The sequence below is a fragment of the Rhipicephalus microplus genome, chromosome 5 (assembly GCF_043290135.1).
Source record: "Rhipicephalus microplus isolate Deutch F79 chromosome 5, USDA_Rmic, whole genome shotgun sequence".
In the NCBI taxonomy this organism is placed as follows: Eukaryota; Metazoa; Arthropoda; class Arachnida; order Ixodida; family Ixodidae; genus Rhipicephalus; species Rhipicephalus microplus.
Window position 1 is genome coordinate 6,511,789 of NC_134704.1, and position 18,302 is coordinate 6,530,090.

At 47.7% G+C, this 18,302-nt stretch overlaps 1 protein-coding gene across 2 annotated transcripts in view; it reads left to right on the forward strand.

Moving 5' to 3' along the window:
• The window catches only part of LOC119175082 (splicing factor, proline- and glutamine-rich), a 65,583-nt gene that overhangs the window by 13,500 nt on the left and 33,781 nt on the right, over positions 1-18,302 (forward strand). For both annotated transcript variants that reach the window (XM_037426302.2, XM_037426303.2), the window contains exons 4-5: positions 3,732-3,786; positions 13,385-13,545. In XM_037426302.2, the coding sequence (XP_037282199.1) occupies positions 3,732-3,786; positions 13,385-13,545 (216 nt within the window). The remainder of the gene's footprint in view (positions 1-3,731; positions 3,787-13,384; positions 13,546-18,302) is intronic.

An 18,302-nucleotide genomic window follows, 5' to 3' on the forward strand; every position in this document is an offset into this window, starting at 1 on the left:
CCTTCCTGAAGGGTGACTGCGGGACTACGTAGCAGCGGCGTCTTCAAAGCACTCGTGGGGCGAATAATGACCCCTCTCTCTCTCTCGTTTTGCCGTGGAGTCTAAATCATTTCCCAGTTTCATACCCACCAGACAGACTTCTGTCGAACGTTTAGATTCAAAGTCAATCTTTAGCAATAATGTTGATAAGATATTGCTGTATATTGGCACTTTCTTCGAAATTTTTGCGAGAGTTAAAAAATGTGGCAATGTGCATCAAAAGTACCAAACATTTATTTTGACTGAGTTTGCGTTTTTTTTTTTTTTCAGAATTTTTTTGGTTTTGCAGACAGCCTAAGAAAAGCATGGGCGTAATTCACTGTGATGCGTATTGTAACAAGAAATAAATTTCGCCACGTTTACTGTGCACATTTAGTTCGCCTGTGAAATCAGGAAATGTTCATCAAGCAATAGATAGACGAACGCGCCGCCAACTCCAAACATTTTTTGGGCGCACTGGGATCAGTTTCTGGAAATAAAATTTTCGGTTTTGTGCACCTCAAATATACTCACATAACAGATACACCAGACAAAGAAAAATATCGTTCGGCCACGCATGTTCGATCTCTCGTGGAGTCGCTCTGTTATAACAATGAAAAACTGCTACATCCTCAACTTTCGTATGCTTTCTATGGTGAAATAACCCGCTTAAAGCAATGCCGGCATGGTGAATTATAGGTTATAACGATTAATTCTGGTGGTTGGGTGTTAGTGCCAAAACGTAATGGAATGCGAAATCCTTGAAAAAAAAAAGTATGATGTTTGCTCACCTAATAAACTCAGTCGCATAATAAACCAACTCCGATTTCAGTTGTCAATGGATTTTTTTCTCTGTCACGTAATAAATGCACCCCCTACATTCATACACTGCAATTGCACAAACCGATGCCTGGTGCCTCCTTGACCATTGGATCTTTTTTTTTATTATTATTATGCAGCACCCCCTCGGCCACCTCAACTCGCTCCCTTTCCTGCCCCTCCTCCGGCCGCTGCCGCTCTCAGTTTTGTTTTTCTTTCTATCTGTGTGCGGCACGTCTCTTGTCTTTTTTAAGTATCCGTGCTCCACAGCGAAGTTTGCGAACGATGCGAGTGTAGAGACATGATTTGTCAACTTGCTGTGAACAAGTGAAGGTCACAAAACTGCCCACGCCACCCGGCGGTCGCTTCCTGCAAATACGAAACTTGAAGAACCAACCACATGCATGCGACTTTCGAGTAGTGATGATAGGATTTGCTGTCACCATGGCTGTTGCGAAGAGCCATTCGTTGCCATCGCATCACAGGTTTTTGGAAAACAAGGAAAAATTGCTCATTTCATAACTGTGAAGTCTCCCGGATGATCCGGGAGACTCCAGGTTTCGACCGTTTTTTCCTTTTGTACTGTTGTCATGAAAATCTCCTGGAAATAGAAATTTCTGTACGTGATCTGGCCGCATTGACAAAAATGCAAGTCAATCCACCCCGGACCTTTATTTATTATAAACGAATTTAGAAGGAGTTCGTCTAAACATACAGTAGAATCTCAGTCATGCGAAACCGCTGCAGATGAGAATATGTGATTCCCCAGCCAAATTACACTGTGTTAATTGGACTAAAATTCGAGTGTTCTTAACACTTTTCCTAATTGCAGCAGCTGGTATGAATTGCAGCAGCTGGTATGTACCAAAATCGACGTACGAAAGCCGAGAGCAGTGTGCTCGAAGTTGCAGAAGCATGTGTGCGACCAGTGTACGTACAGTCTTCTACAGCGTGTGGTTGACGGTGCCACAACCGTTGTCGACAAATCCGCGGTCGTCCTTAACAGGACTATGTATGGTGACGACGTAGGTGACAGAACTCTGAAAGTGTGCACGTGTTCAGCGCTTGATCAGTCAAAGCAATGCGAAACTCTATGGACGAAACTGTGGCAGGTACGATCATAGATAGCATAAAACCACCTTGTTTTGAACGCACGTGCGCAGCCAGTGCACTTGGTTAAAAACAAAACTACAGTTTGCCACAACTGCCGCGCTCAAAACCGCGGTCTCGGCGACGCGATAGTGATCTACAAGCTCTGAGGGCACGCGGCTAACGCAGCAGTAGATTGAAGGCAATGAAGACGTAAAAAAGGCTAGAAGCATTTTGGCGTTTCTGTCCAAAGAATCTGGTAGCTAGGAAAGCTTTGACCCTCACTTTCGTGGCAGCCAGCTGTGCCGTCCCGTCCGTTCACGAGTGTCCCAGGAAGACACATGCGATTTGTTTTGAGGGAAATATATTTTGATAATTGTTTTGATGATATGAAATTTCTGAAGTATTTGCGCTCCCACTTTGAGATTCACACCTTAGTGGGAAAACCTGTGTTCGGCCACTTCAAGCCATTATAGGACCGCAACGGCAATGTTTGCGCTTGTGTTGGGACCCCCCCCCCCCCCCCCTTTTGCTTTTGACGATGTTTGCGACAGCAATTATATGGACAGTTTCGGAAGGTTTTTACCGTTGCCTAAGCTGCCGTCATGCGGTTTATATGTATATGTACCTACTTATAGGAAAACTCAAGAAAGAAAAAAAGCCGCCCGGCGCTCGGCACCCAGCTCGTCGTGATGCACCAACGGGCGCTTATTTCTTGAGTGTAATTTGACCCACGCATGAGAGGGTTAGGTGCTTGTGTGCTCGCGCTTATTTTCCGGCAGAGAGAATCGTGTGTGTCTTGGCCTTTCACTGAAATTATTGCGTTAGTTGCTTGGGCCACAAAGGTCGGCTTCGCTCGCTGGGCAGGCCTCGTTTCCTAAAAGAGCGCGCCACAGCAGCTGCCGGCCCTTCTGCCTGCTCGCAACACACTTCTCTCTCGCTTCACCCTTTCCACTGCCCGCAACGCTCGACCTCACATTGAGTGGAAACACTAGATGGATTTAGTGCTGTGTCTGCAGCAGCCATAGGAACGCGGCCTGTCATTGAAAATGGCTGGCAGGCTGCACCCCGTGCGGCTGCTACAGACGCGCAACTTAATCCGTCTACTCTTTTGGCTCGTTTATCTGCGATAAATTTTACTTGAAAGTAAACCAGCCTCCCGTGTCTTTTTGTTTCAAACAAATGTTTACTTCAGTAAAGGCTACAACGATTTTTGCTTCAGACTATTCTTCCTTCAACCGCGTCAACGGCCGTTTCAACTTGGTGAACGACGTGCCCACCGCTGCTGCTTCGCATCTCATCAGGGTTCCCTTCAGGAAGATGTTAAAGTAACGGGGCAGTATGGAAAAAAAAAAAAAAACTTTTACGAGAATTGTGCTGAAACAGAGGACCTGGGACTCTATGGCACTAAGCTCATGACACTTTTCCTTCTTGCCTAAACAAAATAGTAATAATAACTCACTTTTTTCTTATCTCTGTGGTACATTTGTTTGTTTACTTTTTCAGGATTGTGTACATGTGTAAAGGAAGTCAACTCAAGTTATGTTAGCAGTTTGGCACCCTTAATGTATGGCGGCCTGGGAAAAAGCAGCATGTGACCGAAAAAGGATTGTGACGTTTTAGTTGCATGCACTAAATTATAAGAAAATATGCTGAATAGGAAGTATCTTATGCCCTGTAAAAGCTATTTTTACTAGCGTGAGTTTGTAACGTTCACCCGGTTAGCAAATGTTCCAGTTCATCTCACTGTAGATACAGTGAACATGACAGGCTAAACGAGTGAATGACTTGGTGTTGTTTTTCAGAGCTGCGGAGAATGGAGGAGCAGAGCAACATGATGGCCCGAGAGCGAGAGATGAGGTGCGTGCTTTTCATGCATTACACTTGCTGAAGGCTTGACTATCTGGCACAGGCTTGTTCCGGGCAGAAAACAACAGCCTTCTCTGCTAACAGAGATTGCATGCTACCTTGTGTGCATAAGGGATAACCACCTCAGTTTGCTGCATATTGCTATAGTTTACATAACAAGCCTGCGCCAGCAAGTCAATGGAGAGGTAGAGAACAAAAAATCTATCGTGAAAACCCGCATATAGCTCGGAGGTGTAATTTGGGGATAGCAAACATAAGAAAAAAGGCTTTAATCCGAATTTAGCCAAAGTAAAACGGAAAAATGCATTTATTGACACACTTCAGTCATCGTTGTTGTCGAACGCACTCTCTTCTGAAGCTCCCTTGTCGGAAATGTTCTCCCACAGAACATCGTCTCGGTGCCATCAAGCGCGTTCGAGATGAACCATTTCTTAACGCCTCAGATGAAAAACTTCCGGCCAATAAAATAACGCACACAGGAAACGAAGAAGGAGACAGGAAAGAGGCCTGTCTCCTTCTTCGTTTCTCGGAGAAGGAGACAGGCCTCGGATAACTCGGATTTACGCTCAGGAAAAAAAAAAAAAAAAAAAAAAAAAAAAAAAAAAAAAAAAAACTGGCCTCTTTCCTGTCTCCTTCTTCGTTTCCTGTGTGCGTTATTTTATTGGCCGGAAGTTTTTCATCTGAAGCAATGCACCAACTAGCCCAACAACGAGTATTATTGAAATATCTTAACGCCTCCGGTATGCAGGCTCAAGCCTTGACTGTCCACGAGCACAGTATCGCTGGTGAGGCCCGTTTCAGCCGTCCGGCAGGGTTCACTTCTGGTTCTCCGGACCTCATCCACTCTGCTTAAAGCCTCTTGACATGGCCCTTAAATGGCTTATTAAGGCACACATCAAGGGGCTGCAGCTGTGATCACTAGGTGCGAAAGTTGCGCCGCAGTCGCTTTACGGAGCCGGTCAGGTGACACCAGAACTCGTCGAGCACAAGCATCGAAGGGAGCACCAGCAGTGCTCCGGGCCGTCAGCACCACACGAACTTTATCCAGTCAAGCACTAGCGATACGTCAATCCACCCCTTGTCGTGGCAGTGGACAACGACATGTTTTGGGAACTTCTCTCTCCCCTTCGGCAGCGTCTTTCGTTTGAGCACCATGTAGGGTGGTAGCATGCGATCGCCTGCAGTGCAGGTCAACATTACAGTCACTCACGTTTTTTCGTTCCCAGTCGATCGCATGATAACTTCCCTGGAGCCTTTCGGATGCACCGTCAGGGCCAAGGGGATATCCAGGTAGACCAGCGTTTGATCCCCATTGCCAATTTGGCCCAACTGAAGGGGGACAGCCTTTTGCAACGCAACTGCACAATTTCGAAAACTTCACAAGATCCTCTTCATAGCTATACAGTGGCTTCAGCGAGATCGACGTACGCCGACGTAAGGAGAACCCAGCATGGCGCATGAAGAGAGACACCCAATGCTTGCTCGCTTTGATATCTTCCGGCTAAATGCCTTTGTCTTGGGCGATCTCCCTTGCCTTCGCTGCTCCTGCACGAAGTCTGCAAGTTCGCGTTTCACGTCAGGAAACGCTCCATTGTTTGGTCCGCAGAAACTTTTTCACTGTCCGCTGCAAGCAGAGGGCGTCCTTCTGCTTCTGCCAATCGCGAATACTCCGCTCATTGACTCCGAACTGCCTTCGAAATGGTTTCAGCAGCAGCGATAACTTCCCTTTTAAAAGCAGCCGAGTACTGCCTGCACAGTGTTGACATGGCGTAAAATAACAGGAGCAAAATCGTGGCCGTCGTTATGGGCGCCAAGTTGAAGCAAAGGCCACTGACCACTGTTGCACATGTGGGCCTGTAAGACTATAACCTTCTACCGCTGTTAATACTACCTAGCACCTAGCGCAGAAGCGCGCAAGCGCGTGATGATGATAGCACCGTGCTATGCCGAAACCAAAACTGAATTTCAACTTCAGTCCCCACCCATCTTTTAAAGATACCACTTTCCTGTCATTTTCGTCCGACGCAAATCAGATACATAAACCTCGCCTCGATTCCGAAGAAAATAGACTGCATGTCCCATTGATCGCTTTATTGCCTCTGCGCAGGCTGAATCTTAAATTTCCCATTGTTGATAATGTTCTTCCTCTCTACAAAGTATATATATGCTGACTGAAAGAATAAATGCATTTGGTTGTTAGTCAGTATCGTGGTCTCGTGTACTTTCTTGTGCCGTCTTTTTACACTATTTTCACTGGGCTACCACCATAGCAGCAAACAAAATTTTTCCCTGCTTGAGCATCAGGCTTTTTGTTCATTGCTTGCCTACAAAATGCGGCTAGGTAAGCTGAGGAGCTGGAGATATTCTCAAGCCTGTAAATTTAGAATTCGATTATATTTGACTCGCCCGATTCGTGAACAAAACAACTAGCTGGTGCACGGCGCCTCGACAGTGATTCCAGGTGAGCTGCCTTACCACTATTGGCTTGAAAAACTTGCCTCGGCAAAGTATGTGTGCCAATGGCTGTACAACACGCCGTGAAATTTTGCGAAACTGATTGTGCCCCCAAAAGAGTTCGAGGATATACATGCTCGCAGCTATCGCTTAAGGTAGGTCACTATCTTCGATAAAAAGTTTTGTAATTTTAGTCCCAAAGTTATAATTATGGTCTTAGATTGTAGTGCATAGGTATATTTTCAGTTTAAGATGAAGAAATAACTGAAAATGCAAAACAATTATAAAAATAAAAGTGTTTCAAAATGCGCATGTTATGCCAGCAGTCATGACTAAAAAACTTCTAAAACTAAAACTAAGCTTCTAAAACTTCTAAAACTAAAAGAACGTTGTCTGGGTAAGATGCCCAGACAACGTTCTGGGCATCTAACCTCCACGATCGTCATATCTCAAGGCTTGCGTGTGTTATAAAAAGACTGAAGGTGTTGATATTTGGCAAGTTTATTTTGCATGCAGTTGGCCATAGGACAAAAAGTTGCCACTTGTTTTCAATAATTCTGCTTGAATTCACAGTTCCAGCTATTTAGAAAAAGCACGATAAATATAATGAAAATATTGGTCAAAAGGAAAGCTATGATTGCTCGCGTAACTGTAGGATGCAAAAAAACAGTTTTTGAGAAAAATGGCTTTAAAGATCTGACCCGTATGTCCATGTAACAAAGAAGCATTTGATATGCCTGAAATTAGCCCCTCTTATCTTTTGGAACCTCTTTTAAAGTGGCACGAGCCTCTTTTAAGCGAGACGAAGCATGTATTTTTTCCCAGATTGTTTTGTGTTCCTAGCTGACTCTCATCCCCGCGATCCACAGTGGATCCACAGTTGGTATATTGAATCCCTAAGTTGCGTTTACGCTTCTTTTCCATAACTTTCTCCTTTAAAAGCCAGAACTAAGTCCAAGAGCTCGAAACGGCACACAAAACAACACTGACGGCCAAACAAAGACGCACATAACTTGACCAAGCGACTGCTACAGCCAAGTAGTATTAATATTAAAATACATTGAAAATGTCGCCTACCACAGACTTTGGAATGTACTTAGACACCTTAGTCTTACGTAATAGACCCATTCCATGTTTGTAAACACAGGTAGGCCGATGTCGACATTATGGGTAAAATTATAGTGATGTCCGCACGTAACTTCCGCCATAAGCACTGAGGGCTGTGATGTGCGCCAACAAAACGACGTTGTGAGACGCCATAAGCGTTGTAAAATCCATAAGCCCTGAAGGCTGCAATGTGCGCCAACAAACAAAAGTAAGTTGCGAGACACGACTCACATCCAACTGCGACACAGCTCGTCGGCATACCGTTTTTTTTTTCTCGTTGCTTGATGAGAACACCACATGCACCATTGAAAACCTAGCAAACTGGGGTAGGCAAAGCGTCTTTTGCCTACCAAGGCAGGGCCACCACATTTTTGTGATGCAAGTCCGGTGGAATTGTCTATATGTATACGAAAAAACATTTATGATGAGTTGGAGGTCTTGTGGAACAGAAAGCCGCCCAGTGGGGGGTCGGTCAAATTGTCATATCATTTGAATGGCTCAAGATCGCAACATGATTTTTTTGCTGACCATTCATGAATGGACGGGAAGCTAGAAAATATCAAATCCCATAAAATCAATGTTTTTTTTAAATTGCATTCTTGAAGGTGGTGACACATGGGATGATCAATTAGTGCTCGGTATGGGCACCATGAGTACGTGTTATCTCTGTAGGGAACTATGCGAACGACGACGAAGCAGCAAGAAACGGCAAGCCACAGTGTTGGTGCACACGCGCGACCCGAGCTTGCGCTTGTTATGTATTTTCGGCCTGTTGACGTTGCTAGCTCTTCTGGCGTTCCTCAGCCTTCCAGTAGGTCTGTGCGTAAATAAACTACGTGACATCTCTAATAAACCCCTGCGTCACGCATTTGTGACTTGCTTCAGCTGATCAAGCCAGAGCCTCTCTTCGTTTTAGGTCGCACCTTCGAAAATATGATGTAGCACAGTTTTGTTTGCGTCGTCGTCTAGGATGGCATCAAGGTACACCACTGACGGTCATCGACCCTACGCAAACCATCGGTCACCATCGCCCCGACGACGCTCCCTGTCACCTATGCTTCGGCCGACCTGCTACGGAAGAGGGAAACTGATCGCTGCAGCTCTGGAGGCAACAGCTGCATACAATTCGAACTGCTTAAGGCCTCCATCTTTCTCGCCGCAAAACGTTATCGACGTCAATGTTGAGGGGACCGCCGCACAAGCTCTTATCGACACAGGGGCCGCCCTTTCCATAATCTGTGAGACCTTATGCCGCAAGTTGAAAAAGGTGACGACGCCTCTCTCGGGCCTGATGCTCCGCACGGCCAACTCACAGTGTATAGAATCTACAGCTGGATGCACTGCACGTGTCATTATCCAAGGTCGACTTTACGCCATTGAATTTTTTGTGCTGGCATCACGCTCCCACGAAGTCATTCTTGGATGGGACTTTCTTTCGAGTCATCTGGCCATCATAGATTGCTCGCGTGCAGAAGTTGCCCTTACACCGCTGCCAACCTCTTGTTTGGTAGATTCGCTTTCTGAAGCTTATAAACTTGTCATTGTTGCAGACACGGAAATAGCACAGAGAACATCCACCCTTGTAGCCCTGACCTGTACGGCCGCTCCTGCCGGAAATGTTTTGTTCACTCCGTCTGACGTATTTACCCGCCGCCGTAGTCTACACCTGCCCTTTGCCATACTCACCATGGAATCCGGTGCTACCGCCATGCTCGTTGCGAACTCGCTATCGTCGCCAGTTACCTTACTTCGCGGAGAATGTTTGGGTAACATACAAGACGTTGACCTCTTGGCCCTCTGGAGCTTACCGAACACCCACCTCACCTCCAGCTCAATGCTATGATGCCACCTGTGGCCACACTGCCCGCGCCAGACTCATTCCAGCCCTCTGTTGCCGCTGAGCTATCGCCGACACAAAGACGCGAACTCTTGTCCCTTTTTCGAGAGTTCCGTTCTGCCTTCGATTGCGCTCAACCATCTTTGGGTCGCACAGCGAACGTCACGCACCACATTGACACCGGTACTCATGCTACCTTACGCCAACGACCATATCGAGTTTCAGCGGAAGAGCGCCGTATTATCAACGAACAAGTCGACGATATGCTCAAGCGTGGTGTCATCCAGCCATCGCAGAGCCCTTGGTCGTCCCCTGTTGTACTTGTGCGCAAAAAGGATGGGTCTATCCGATTCTGTGTCGGCTATTGCCGGCTCAATAAGATAACTCGGAAGGATGTGTACCCGTTGCCACGCATCGACGATGCTCTCGATTTCTTGCAAGGAGCAGAATATTTCTCCTCTTTAGATTTACGCTCAGGACATTGGCAGGTTCCAATGGCTTATCCTGACCGATCGAAGACTGCATTTGTAACACCTGATGGGCTGTATGAGTTTAACGTCATGCCGTTTGGACTCTGCAACGCCCAAGCTACCTTCGAACGGATGATGGACACCATCCTTCGCGGCTACAAGTGGAACACGGGCCTCTGCTACCTAGACGACATCGTCGTTTTTCTCGCGACATTTCAACTCACCTTGTTCGTCCTCGTGCTATTTTCACGTGTCTCACCTCTGCTGGCCTTCACCTTAACATCAAGAAGTGCCATTTTGCCGCACGTCAGCTCACTATACTGGATCACGTCATCAGCAAAGAGGGTGTTCTCCCGGATCCGGCGAAACTCCGCGCCGTGGCCAACTATCCGAAGCACAATTCCATCAAGACGCTTCGAAGTTTTATCGGCCTGTGCTCAAACTTTCATCGATTTGTGCGCAACTTCTCTTCCATCATCGCGCCTCTTACCAACCTGTTGACAACTTCCAAAGGCATTTCTGCTTGGTCAAAAGAGTGCGACAAATCCTTCACCGCGCTTCGGCGGTTATTATTATCACCTCCAATACTACGTCATTTTGACCCCGATGCGCCTACGGAGGTCCATACTGACGCCAGTGGTGTCGGTCTTGGTGCTGTATTGACTCAACGAAAAGTAGGATACCAAGAATACGCAGTCGCTTACGCGAGTCGGACCCTCAAGAAAGCCGAGTGTAATTATTCCGTCACGGAAAAAGAGTGCCTCGCAATTGTCTGGGGGCTTTGACGAAGTTCCGCCCATACCTTTATGGCCGTCCTTTGGAAGTCGTCAGGGACCACCACGCTCTATGCTGGCTATCATCGCGCAAAGACCCGTCTGGGCACCTTGGTCGTTGGGCGCTTCGCCTACAGGAATACGACATTCGTGTTTTATACCGATTCGGCCGCAAGCACTCCGAAGCTTATGCGCTATGCCGCTCCCCGCTACCGGCTGACCCAACCTCCTCCTCACCTTCTTCAGCTGTCATAACACTAATCGACTTCACAGACATGGCATCGGAACAACGCAAAGATGTGTGGATTTCCCAACTCCTCGCCTTTCTGACTGATCTGTTAGCTAATTTGGTCTCAAGAACTATCCGCCGTCAAGCCACACATTTCGCTATTCGAGACGACCTACTCTATCGGCGGAATTACACGTCTGAAGGTCGGAGGTGGCTGTTAGTGATACCCAACTACATGCGCTCGGAAATCTGTACTACTTTCCACAACGACCCGCAAAGCGCTCACACCGGCGCTCTCAAAACGTACAACTGTCTACGACAGCGGTACTACTGGCGCGGCATGTACGCATTTGTTCGCAAGTACGTACGTGCTTGTACTGCATGCCAGCGACGTAAAGCCCCACCTCAACGCCCTGCCGGTACACTTCAGCCTCTGCCTTGTCCAGCGCGTCCATTTGACCGCGTCGGTATCGACTTATACGGACCACTTCCCACGTCGTCTTCTGGAAACAGGTGGATAATTGTCGGCGTGGACCACCTTACGCGTTATGCAGAGACGGCAGCACTACCCACAGCAACCGCGAGGGAAGTTGCGTTTTTCATCTTACGCAACTTTGTTCTTCGCCATGGTGCTCCCTGCGAACTTTTGAGCGACCGGGGACGTGTTTTTTTAGGTCCGTTCGATTCACCTGCACCGGTTGGAACCGGTTCACGGCTGTGCACGCGAAGTTCAGAAATTGTGCAGCGTGAGTTCAGCGGTGCAGGCACAGCACGACACCCGAAACAAATGACAATGTGAGGACAAGGTGTTGGCCTTATTTTTTTTCGGTTAATTTACACCATTCAGCAAACACCGACCTATGGCGAAATGCACATGCGGACAGTTTAGGAGGCGCAAACATCTTGGCAAAACACACCCCATTTGTAGAGGGGGTACGGCGCCTAAGCCACCTACGTCTAAGTGCTGCGTCGTCTGCTCAGCTGCACGCGCACCTGCACCAAGCCGGCACCGTCAGCAAAGGAGGTGCAGGAAAATTGTGAACCGGTGCTGCACCTCTTCTGCACCTTTCGAAACGAATGGCAAGGTTCAGCGGTCGTCAATGCTGCACCGCTGAAACGAATGGTAAGGTGCAACACCTCGTGAACTGGTTCACGTGGTGTAGGCGAATCGAACGGACCTCTTGTCTGACGCCATTCAAGCCTTGTTCGCTCAGTGCAACATGGTTCATCGCATGACGACAGCATATCACCCGTAGACGAATGGCTTCACAGAATGATTTATTCGCACTCTCGGTGATATGTTGACGATGTACACGGCTTCAGACCAGACCGATTGGGACACTGTCCTTCCATTCGTCACGTATGCGTATAACACCGCTACGCACGCGAAAACAGGGTTTTCCCCTTTCTTTCTGTTGTACGGACGCGAACCATCGTGCACGCTGGACACTATCCTCCCATACACGCCCGACTCCTCTGAGTACACTGCAATTTCTGATGTTGCCAGGTACGCAGAAAATGGCAGACGATTGGCCCGTTCACTGACAACCGAGGACCAAGGCCACCAGAAGCTACGGCATGACACCGACCGACATCTCTCTACTTTCACGACTGGTGCTCTCGTTTGGCTCTGGATTCCACCGAGCACTCCTGGCCTTTCGTCGAAATTACTGGCATGATACCACAGGCCCTACCGCATTCTCGCCCTTACGTCACCGGTCAATTATGAGATTGAGCCTTTGACACAGTCTTATGACTTACCCCGTCGTGGTTGAGAAATTGTGCATGTGAGTCGCCTGAAGCCGTATTACGACCCCGCTGTAGTGACTATGCCTTAAGTCGCCAGGTTGGCTACGCTATTCACCGGGGGCCAATGTAGGGAACTATGCGAACGACGAAGCAGCAAGAAATGGCAAGCCACAGTGTTGGTGCACATGCGCGACCCGAGCTTGCGCTTGTTTTGTTTTTTCGGCCTGTTGACCTTCCTCGCTCTTCTGGCGTTCCTCGGCCTTCCAGTAGGTCTGTGCTTAAATAAACAGCGTGACATCTCTAATAAACCTCTGCATCACGCATTTGTGACTTGCTTCAGCTGATCTAGCCAGACCTCTATTTGTTTTAGGTGGTACCTCCGAACATATGATGTAGCACAGTTATGTTTGAGGTAGTGTCATTTTGTGCGAGAGGAAAGGTTTATAAAAAGGCTTCAGGGGATCTGACCTTTGTGCTTTGGTCAAATAATGGGTATATTTGTCATAACCCAACTAACCTGCACCATTTGTTATTTATTTATGTATTTTTTTATATTGAAGCAAGTAAAAGTAATTGTTTTTGGTGCAAAGGAAGTAAGAGCAACTGAATTGTTGCAGGACTTGGCTTCCGGTAGAATGCCAGTGTTAACCTGTAAAATATGTTCTAAAATTTCCTATGCTTGGAGTATATAAGCCGGTATAACAACCTGTTTAAGTTAAAACAAATTATGCATTAATGGGAGAATAGTATTTTCACTCAACCTCGAAGTGGGGCTGTGCAGCAGTGCAGATTTTTCCTGGTTACTGGAGGGTTACATGTGTACATTTCTTTCTTCACTTTGTACTTTTAATATTTGTTTGAATTTGTATTGTACGTAGTGCTGTGTTATTTAAATGCTCAGAGGTCTGAATGGCAGCATTTTCTGATTATGTTGAAAAAGTGGCGCCTTGTAACCTAAGTGTCTTTTCAGGCGGGAAGAGGAGCGCAGACGCGAAGAAGAGCGGCGTCGCCGTGAAGAGGCCCTCTTCCAGCAGCAGCGGCAAGAAGAAGAGCTGCGCTCTAGACGACGGGAAGAGGAATTTCGAGGAGGGGTGCCCCCGCCACCCCCACCTCCGGGATTGTTGGCCATGGGTGAGTGGCACTGGCCGCCATAAGAGGTCGTGCTTGCGAGATTGTAGACTTTCTGTCTCAGGGATCCCACTTCTGCGCCAACTGCACCAAAGTGTGCCAAACGAGATTTGCTATGCCAACCTGATAAAATCGACCAAAATTCCGCCAAGCCATCAATCTCGGAGTTCGACAACCTGTGGCCTGCGGGCCGCATGCGGCTTGCTGGGAAGTTTTATGCGGCTCCCAGCATGACGTCAAAAATCATAAAATGGCTAGACACTGTAATTGTGGCAGTATATAAATAACTATAATTAATGTTTTAATTACTGGAGACAGCAATCGAGTCTAATGAGAGAATTCTTTGCCTTCCTGCAAACAGGCCTATAACACCTATACAGTCGAGCCCGCTTATAACGAACTTGAGCGTGACACGGCATCCGTTCCCTGTATCCCGAAGTTCGTAGTAAATGAAACGCAGCCTTTAAAAAATGTTGCGAGTGAAACAAACTTTTTTTGCCCCAAAAAGTCCGTGATGCACGTGTTTCCAAGAACAGAAGTGATAAGGGCGGTCTCGAGTTAATTTAAAACGACAGGGTGCTCGTTCCCCGAGGTCCGTGGCATAAGCTGCATAAGGCGCTGGCTCCAAAGTTTTGTGGTTCTCGCAATCCGATTCCTCAAATCGCTCTCGCCACGCACTTCATTCGCAATGCCCCAATCCGTGCACGGTCCCGTAGTGTCGGCATCATCTTTGCCCGTAATTAAACCATTGCAACAGATGTCCCACCCGCTGTCCAGGTCGGAGTCGATGACGCGCTGCCACAAATCGCTGCCGGAGTGATCCTGTTCGGAAGCTTCAGGCTCGGCATCAGGCCCGACATCGACGAAGTCGGCCTCGCAAAAACAGCTTCACGCGCATGTAGCAGTCATCGCCACCCACGAAATATTTACCATCTCCACAGCTGAATACTGCGACGCCCGAAGCGGCAAGTTGGCTGCCAGGTGGTCAACAGCTATGAGCAAGCGCTCCGCAACGCGGCACCTAACGGGCGGATTACGCTCAAGCCAAGCGGTCACATTTTCGACGTTTTGATGAGTGGCAGGAAAAAGCGCGATAGTCCTCCCGTTAGCCATCATGACCACACACGCACACCAAGAGCGAGCAAGACACGCACACGCGACAGACATGCCAGAATGCGTAAAACAGCTCTGGGCCCGTTTTCAGTCAGAAAACGAAACTAATTAGAGCCAGTGTGGTGGGCGTCGCAGAGCGGTGGAGACGGGCGAAGGGGTTGTGATCAAGACAGGAGAGCAGACTTGCGAGCGAAGGGCAAGGAGTTTCGATAAAGAGAGGGGAGGATGCGGTAGAAGGGCGACCTTGAAAACCAAAACACATGGGAAGAAGGCAGGTTGGGTAGCTTGCTTGAAAGGTCCGCGAAACTCTCACGTAGAAAAACTTAGAGTGCATGGCCGCCTGAATCGGTGTGCCCGGCGGCGTTCGAAGAATCGGTGGCCGTGGTCAAAAAATCGTTTTGTTGCGTCGGCGAGTTTGCGTGGCCTCACGAACTTCGGTATTTCACGATTCGTTCCGCGCAAACTAACAGCCGTTTTCGCGCTTCCACACGCGCGCAGAAGGCATGATGATTCGAGTGCGAAGTGAGCGAGAACAAGTCCTAACAACGAAACGAATCGCAGATTATCAGAGTCGGTGGGATAGCATACACGCGTGCACTAGATGCAGACTATCGGACACAGTCGGTGGCAGACGATGTTGGCAAATAGTCTGATTTTTATTGCATTGTAATCTTCAAACCTTCTTCTTTCATCTGTGAAAATTTGAAAACTAAATTCGAACCGCAAAATGCAAAAAAATGTGTATGAAGGCATCGCGGTGGCTCAAAATTTCGTGAATTTGCGCTGATATTGGCCATCTTTGACTGCGCGCTGCTCCCCGTCGCAGTGCCGCCCGCCATCGCGATCGGTTGGGAAAGTTGCGTCCGGCCTTCTTCTTACAGCTCCGACGACCGCCAGTTTCGTACGTGAGCAAAAAAATAAAATAAAAAACGAGGCCTTTTTATCACGTGGTTTGAGCGGTTTGAAACGCGCGGCACCCTAAGCCGCATCGCCATTGGCTACCGAGTCATTGTCAGCTGTGTTGGTGGCGGCCATCGGCATTTGGTCTGTCTGCTTTTCTGCGCGTCTACGCATATTTCCGCGATGACAAGCCCGAAAAAGTGCAACGTGAGACCGCAGAAGTTTCGAACGAAGCACAAGTTCAAGGGAAGGCGGCGTAAAGCGCCCCGAACGACGGCGACGAACGAGAACGCGCCTACGTGTGCTAGGCCTGACGGCGGCATCGACGAGTGCGCGAGCGACAGTGGCTGCGATGAAGGGATTGACGCTGCGCTTTCTTTCGTCAGTGCTTCGGAGAAGAAGCTCGGCTTCTTCGAAAAAGACGAAAGACAGCGCGATGAGGTTTGTGCAACGACAGTTTTGTGCGACACTTTCTTGCTGACGGCACTTGTGGCAGGTGCGGCATGCCCTGTTTCCGGTATTCAAAAACTTGCCGTTCGGGAGCCGGCAGAAAAGCGCAAGGGACTTTCGTCGCTCCTCGAACTTTATTGCGAAAACAGCGAATGCTCAGCGACTGTTCTTTCGTGCTCCTATACGTCACTGCGTGTTACGGCGGACGGCAGCAGCCGAGTGAGCCAACGGTACGACAGTGGTAGCTCCCGAGATAGTTTCGCTGTAAATGTGAAGGCGGTGGTGGCTGCACGCGCTGTCGGCATTGTGCATGAGCAATTGTCGAGATTTTGCTCCATTATTGGACTCCCAAAGCCAATGCGCCACCGAGGATTTTTTTCGATAGCAAAGAAGGTGCACACCGCTGCCATGGCAGCTGTGAGTGAAAACTTGCGCCGATCCAGAGAGTTGACGAAAGAAGTAGCAGGCGAAACTGATGTGGCTGTTATGTTCGACGGCACTTGGCAGAAGAGGGGCCACAAAAGCCACAACGAGATTGGCGCAGTTATCTCCTTAGATACTGGCCTCTGCTTAGACTTCGAGGTCATATCAAATTACTGCCTGACATGCAGTAGGCACAAGGATATGGGCCCAGACAAAGAAGTGTAGCAGGCATTCCATGGCCCAGTCTGTGAAAAAAATGCAGACTGTTCCTCCCATGCCATGGAAACGGAGGCTGCAATGCGCATTTGGCAGAGAACATTGACTTATGACACCCCACTGCATTTCATGACATTCTTGAGTGACGGTGACAGCAAAGCATATAGTGCAGTTGCAGAGTCAAAAGTCTATGGTGCTGTCAATATAGAAAAAGAAGACTGAACTAATTATGTGGCCAAGAGACTTGGCACCGCGCTACGGACGCTGCATGTGCCATTACCACGAAGGCAGAAAATGAAAGAGCCAGCCATTCAGAAGCTCCAAACATACTATCAGATTGCCATAACAAGCAACAGGGGGAGTGTACGGGATATGTACACTGCAGTATGGGCTTCGTACTTCCACTCATGCTCTACTGACAATGCTGGCAGCCACAAGTTTTGCCCTGCAGGAACAGAGTCATGGTGCAAACATCAACGCGCTGAAGCACTTGGTGAACCTGCACCACGCCACACACCTCTCCTGACAAAAGCACAGGGATTGGCTGTTTTGCCCATTTATAAGTGGCTAACGGATGAAAAGCTTCTTGCTCCATGCATCAAAGGGAAAACCCAGAACGCATCGGAATCCCTGAACAGCAAAATTTGGCTACTTTGCCCCAAGACTAAGTTTGTCTCCCGAACGGTTGTCGAGACTGCCGCAGCTATGGCAATCCTGTGGTTCAACAAGGGTCATGCTACTTTCGAGCACATCCTGGAAGAGCTCAACATACTGCCATCTAGAGATCTAGTTACTTTCAGTGATTCCCGAGATGCGAGGCGCATCAAGAGAATGTCCGAGCGTCTGACAGCAGAAGCAAGGGCCCACCGTCGTCGTGGAGTGAAAAGGGCACGGCTAGAAGAGAGTGCTCGCAAGGACCGTGAGGGCACAACCTATGCTGCAGGACAGTTCTAGTAACTTGCAGTGCTTTTCAAAGTTCTGTTGAACATTATGGCCAAAGATTATGCATTTCTAACAACTCTGTGATAAAAAAAAAAGGTTTCAAACCTTCAAATGCGTTTTTCTCCTTTTGCAGTTTTGTGTGATCTGTGCTTCTTATACACGCTAGTTCGTATACTTAGAATTGTCATACCTCTATGAAATTTTGCACATAGCATGATGAAGGCCCATAGAGTGCAAGTATCTATTCAGATTGTCAGTGCTGCTTGATTATGTTTTTCAAAAATTACATAACATTGAAAGCGCTTGGCAACTAGAGCCATAGTAAATTTTCTATTTTATTATTGTATTTCACCTTTTTACACACAAAATTTATATAGTTTTTTGCACTCTACAGTTCCAAAGGATCATAGTCAGCTATATCTGCATGCTTTATCTCAAATTTTTATAGGTCAGAATTGTTGCATAACAATGGCCATAATTTTGCAGTATCTAACCTGCAGAAAGAAAACCAAGCAATCTACATGAAAATAAATGACATATTTGAAAAGAGGAGAAAAAACTCTATTAGCATGCCAATTTGTGTTAAATTCAGACTCTTATTAAAGAAAATCATTTTTCGAGTAGCATCTCCCTTTAACAATAAAAATGTATGGGCACCTCGCCAATGTTTGATCGGTGGCAGCTGTTGGTTTCCCGGGAAGTCAGCAGACCGTCGA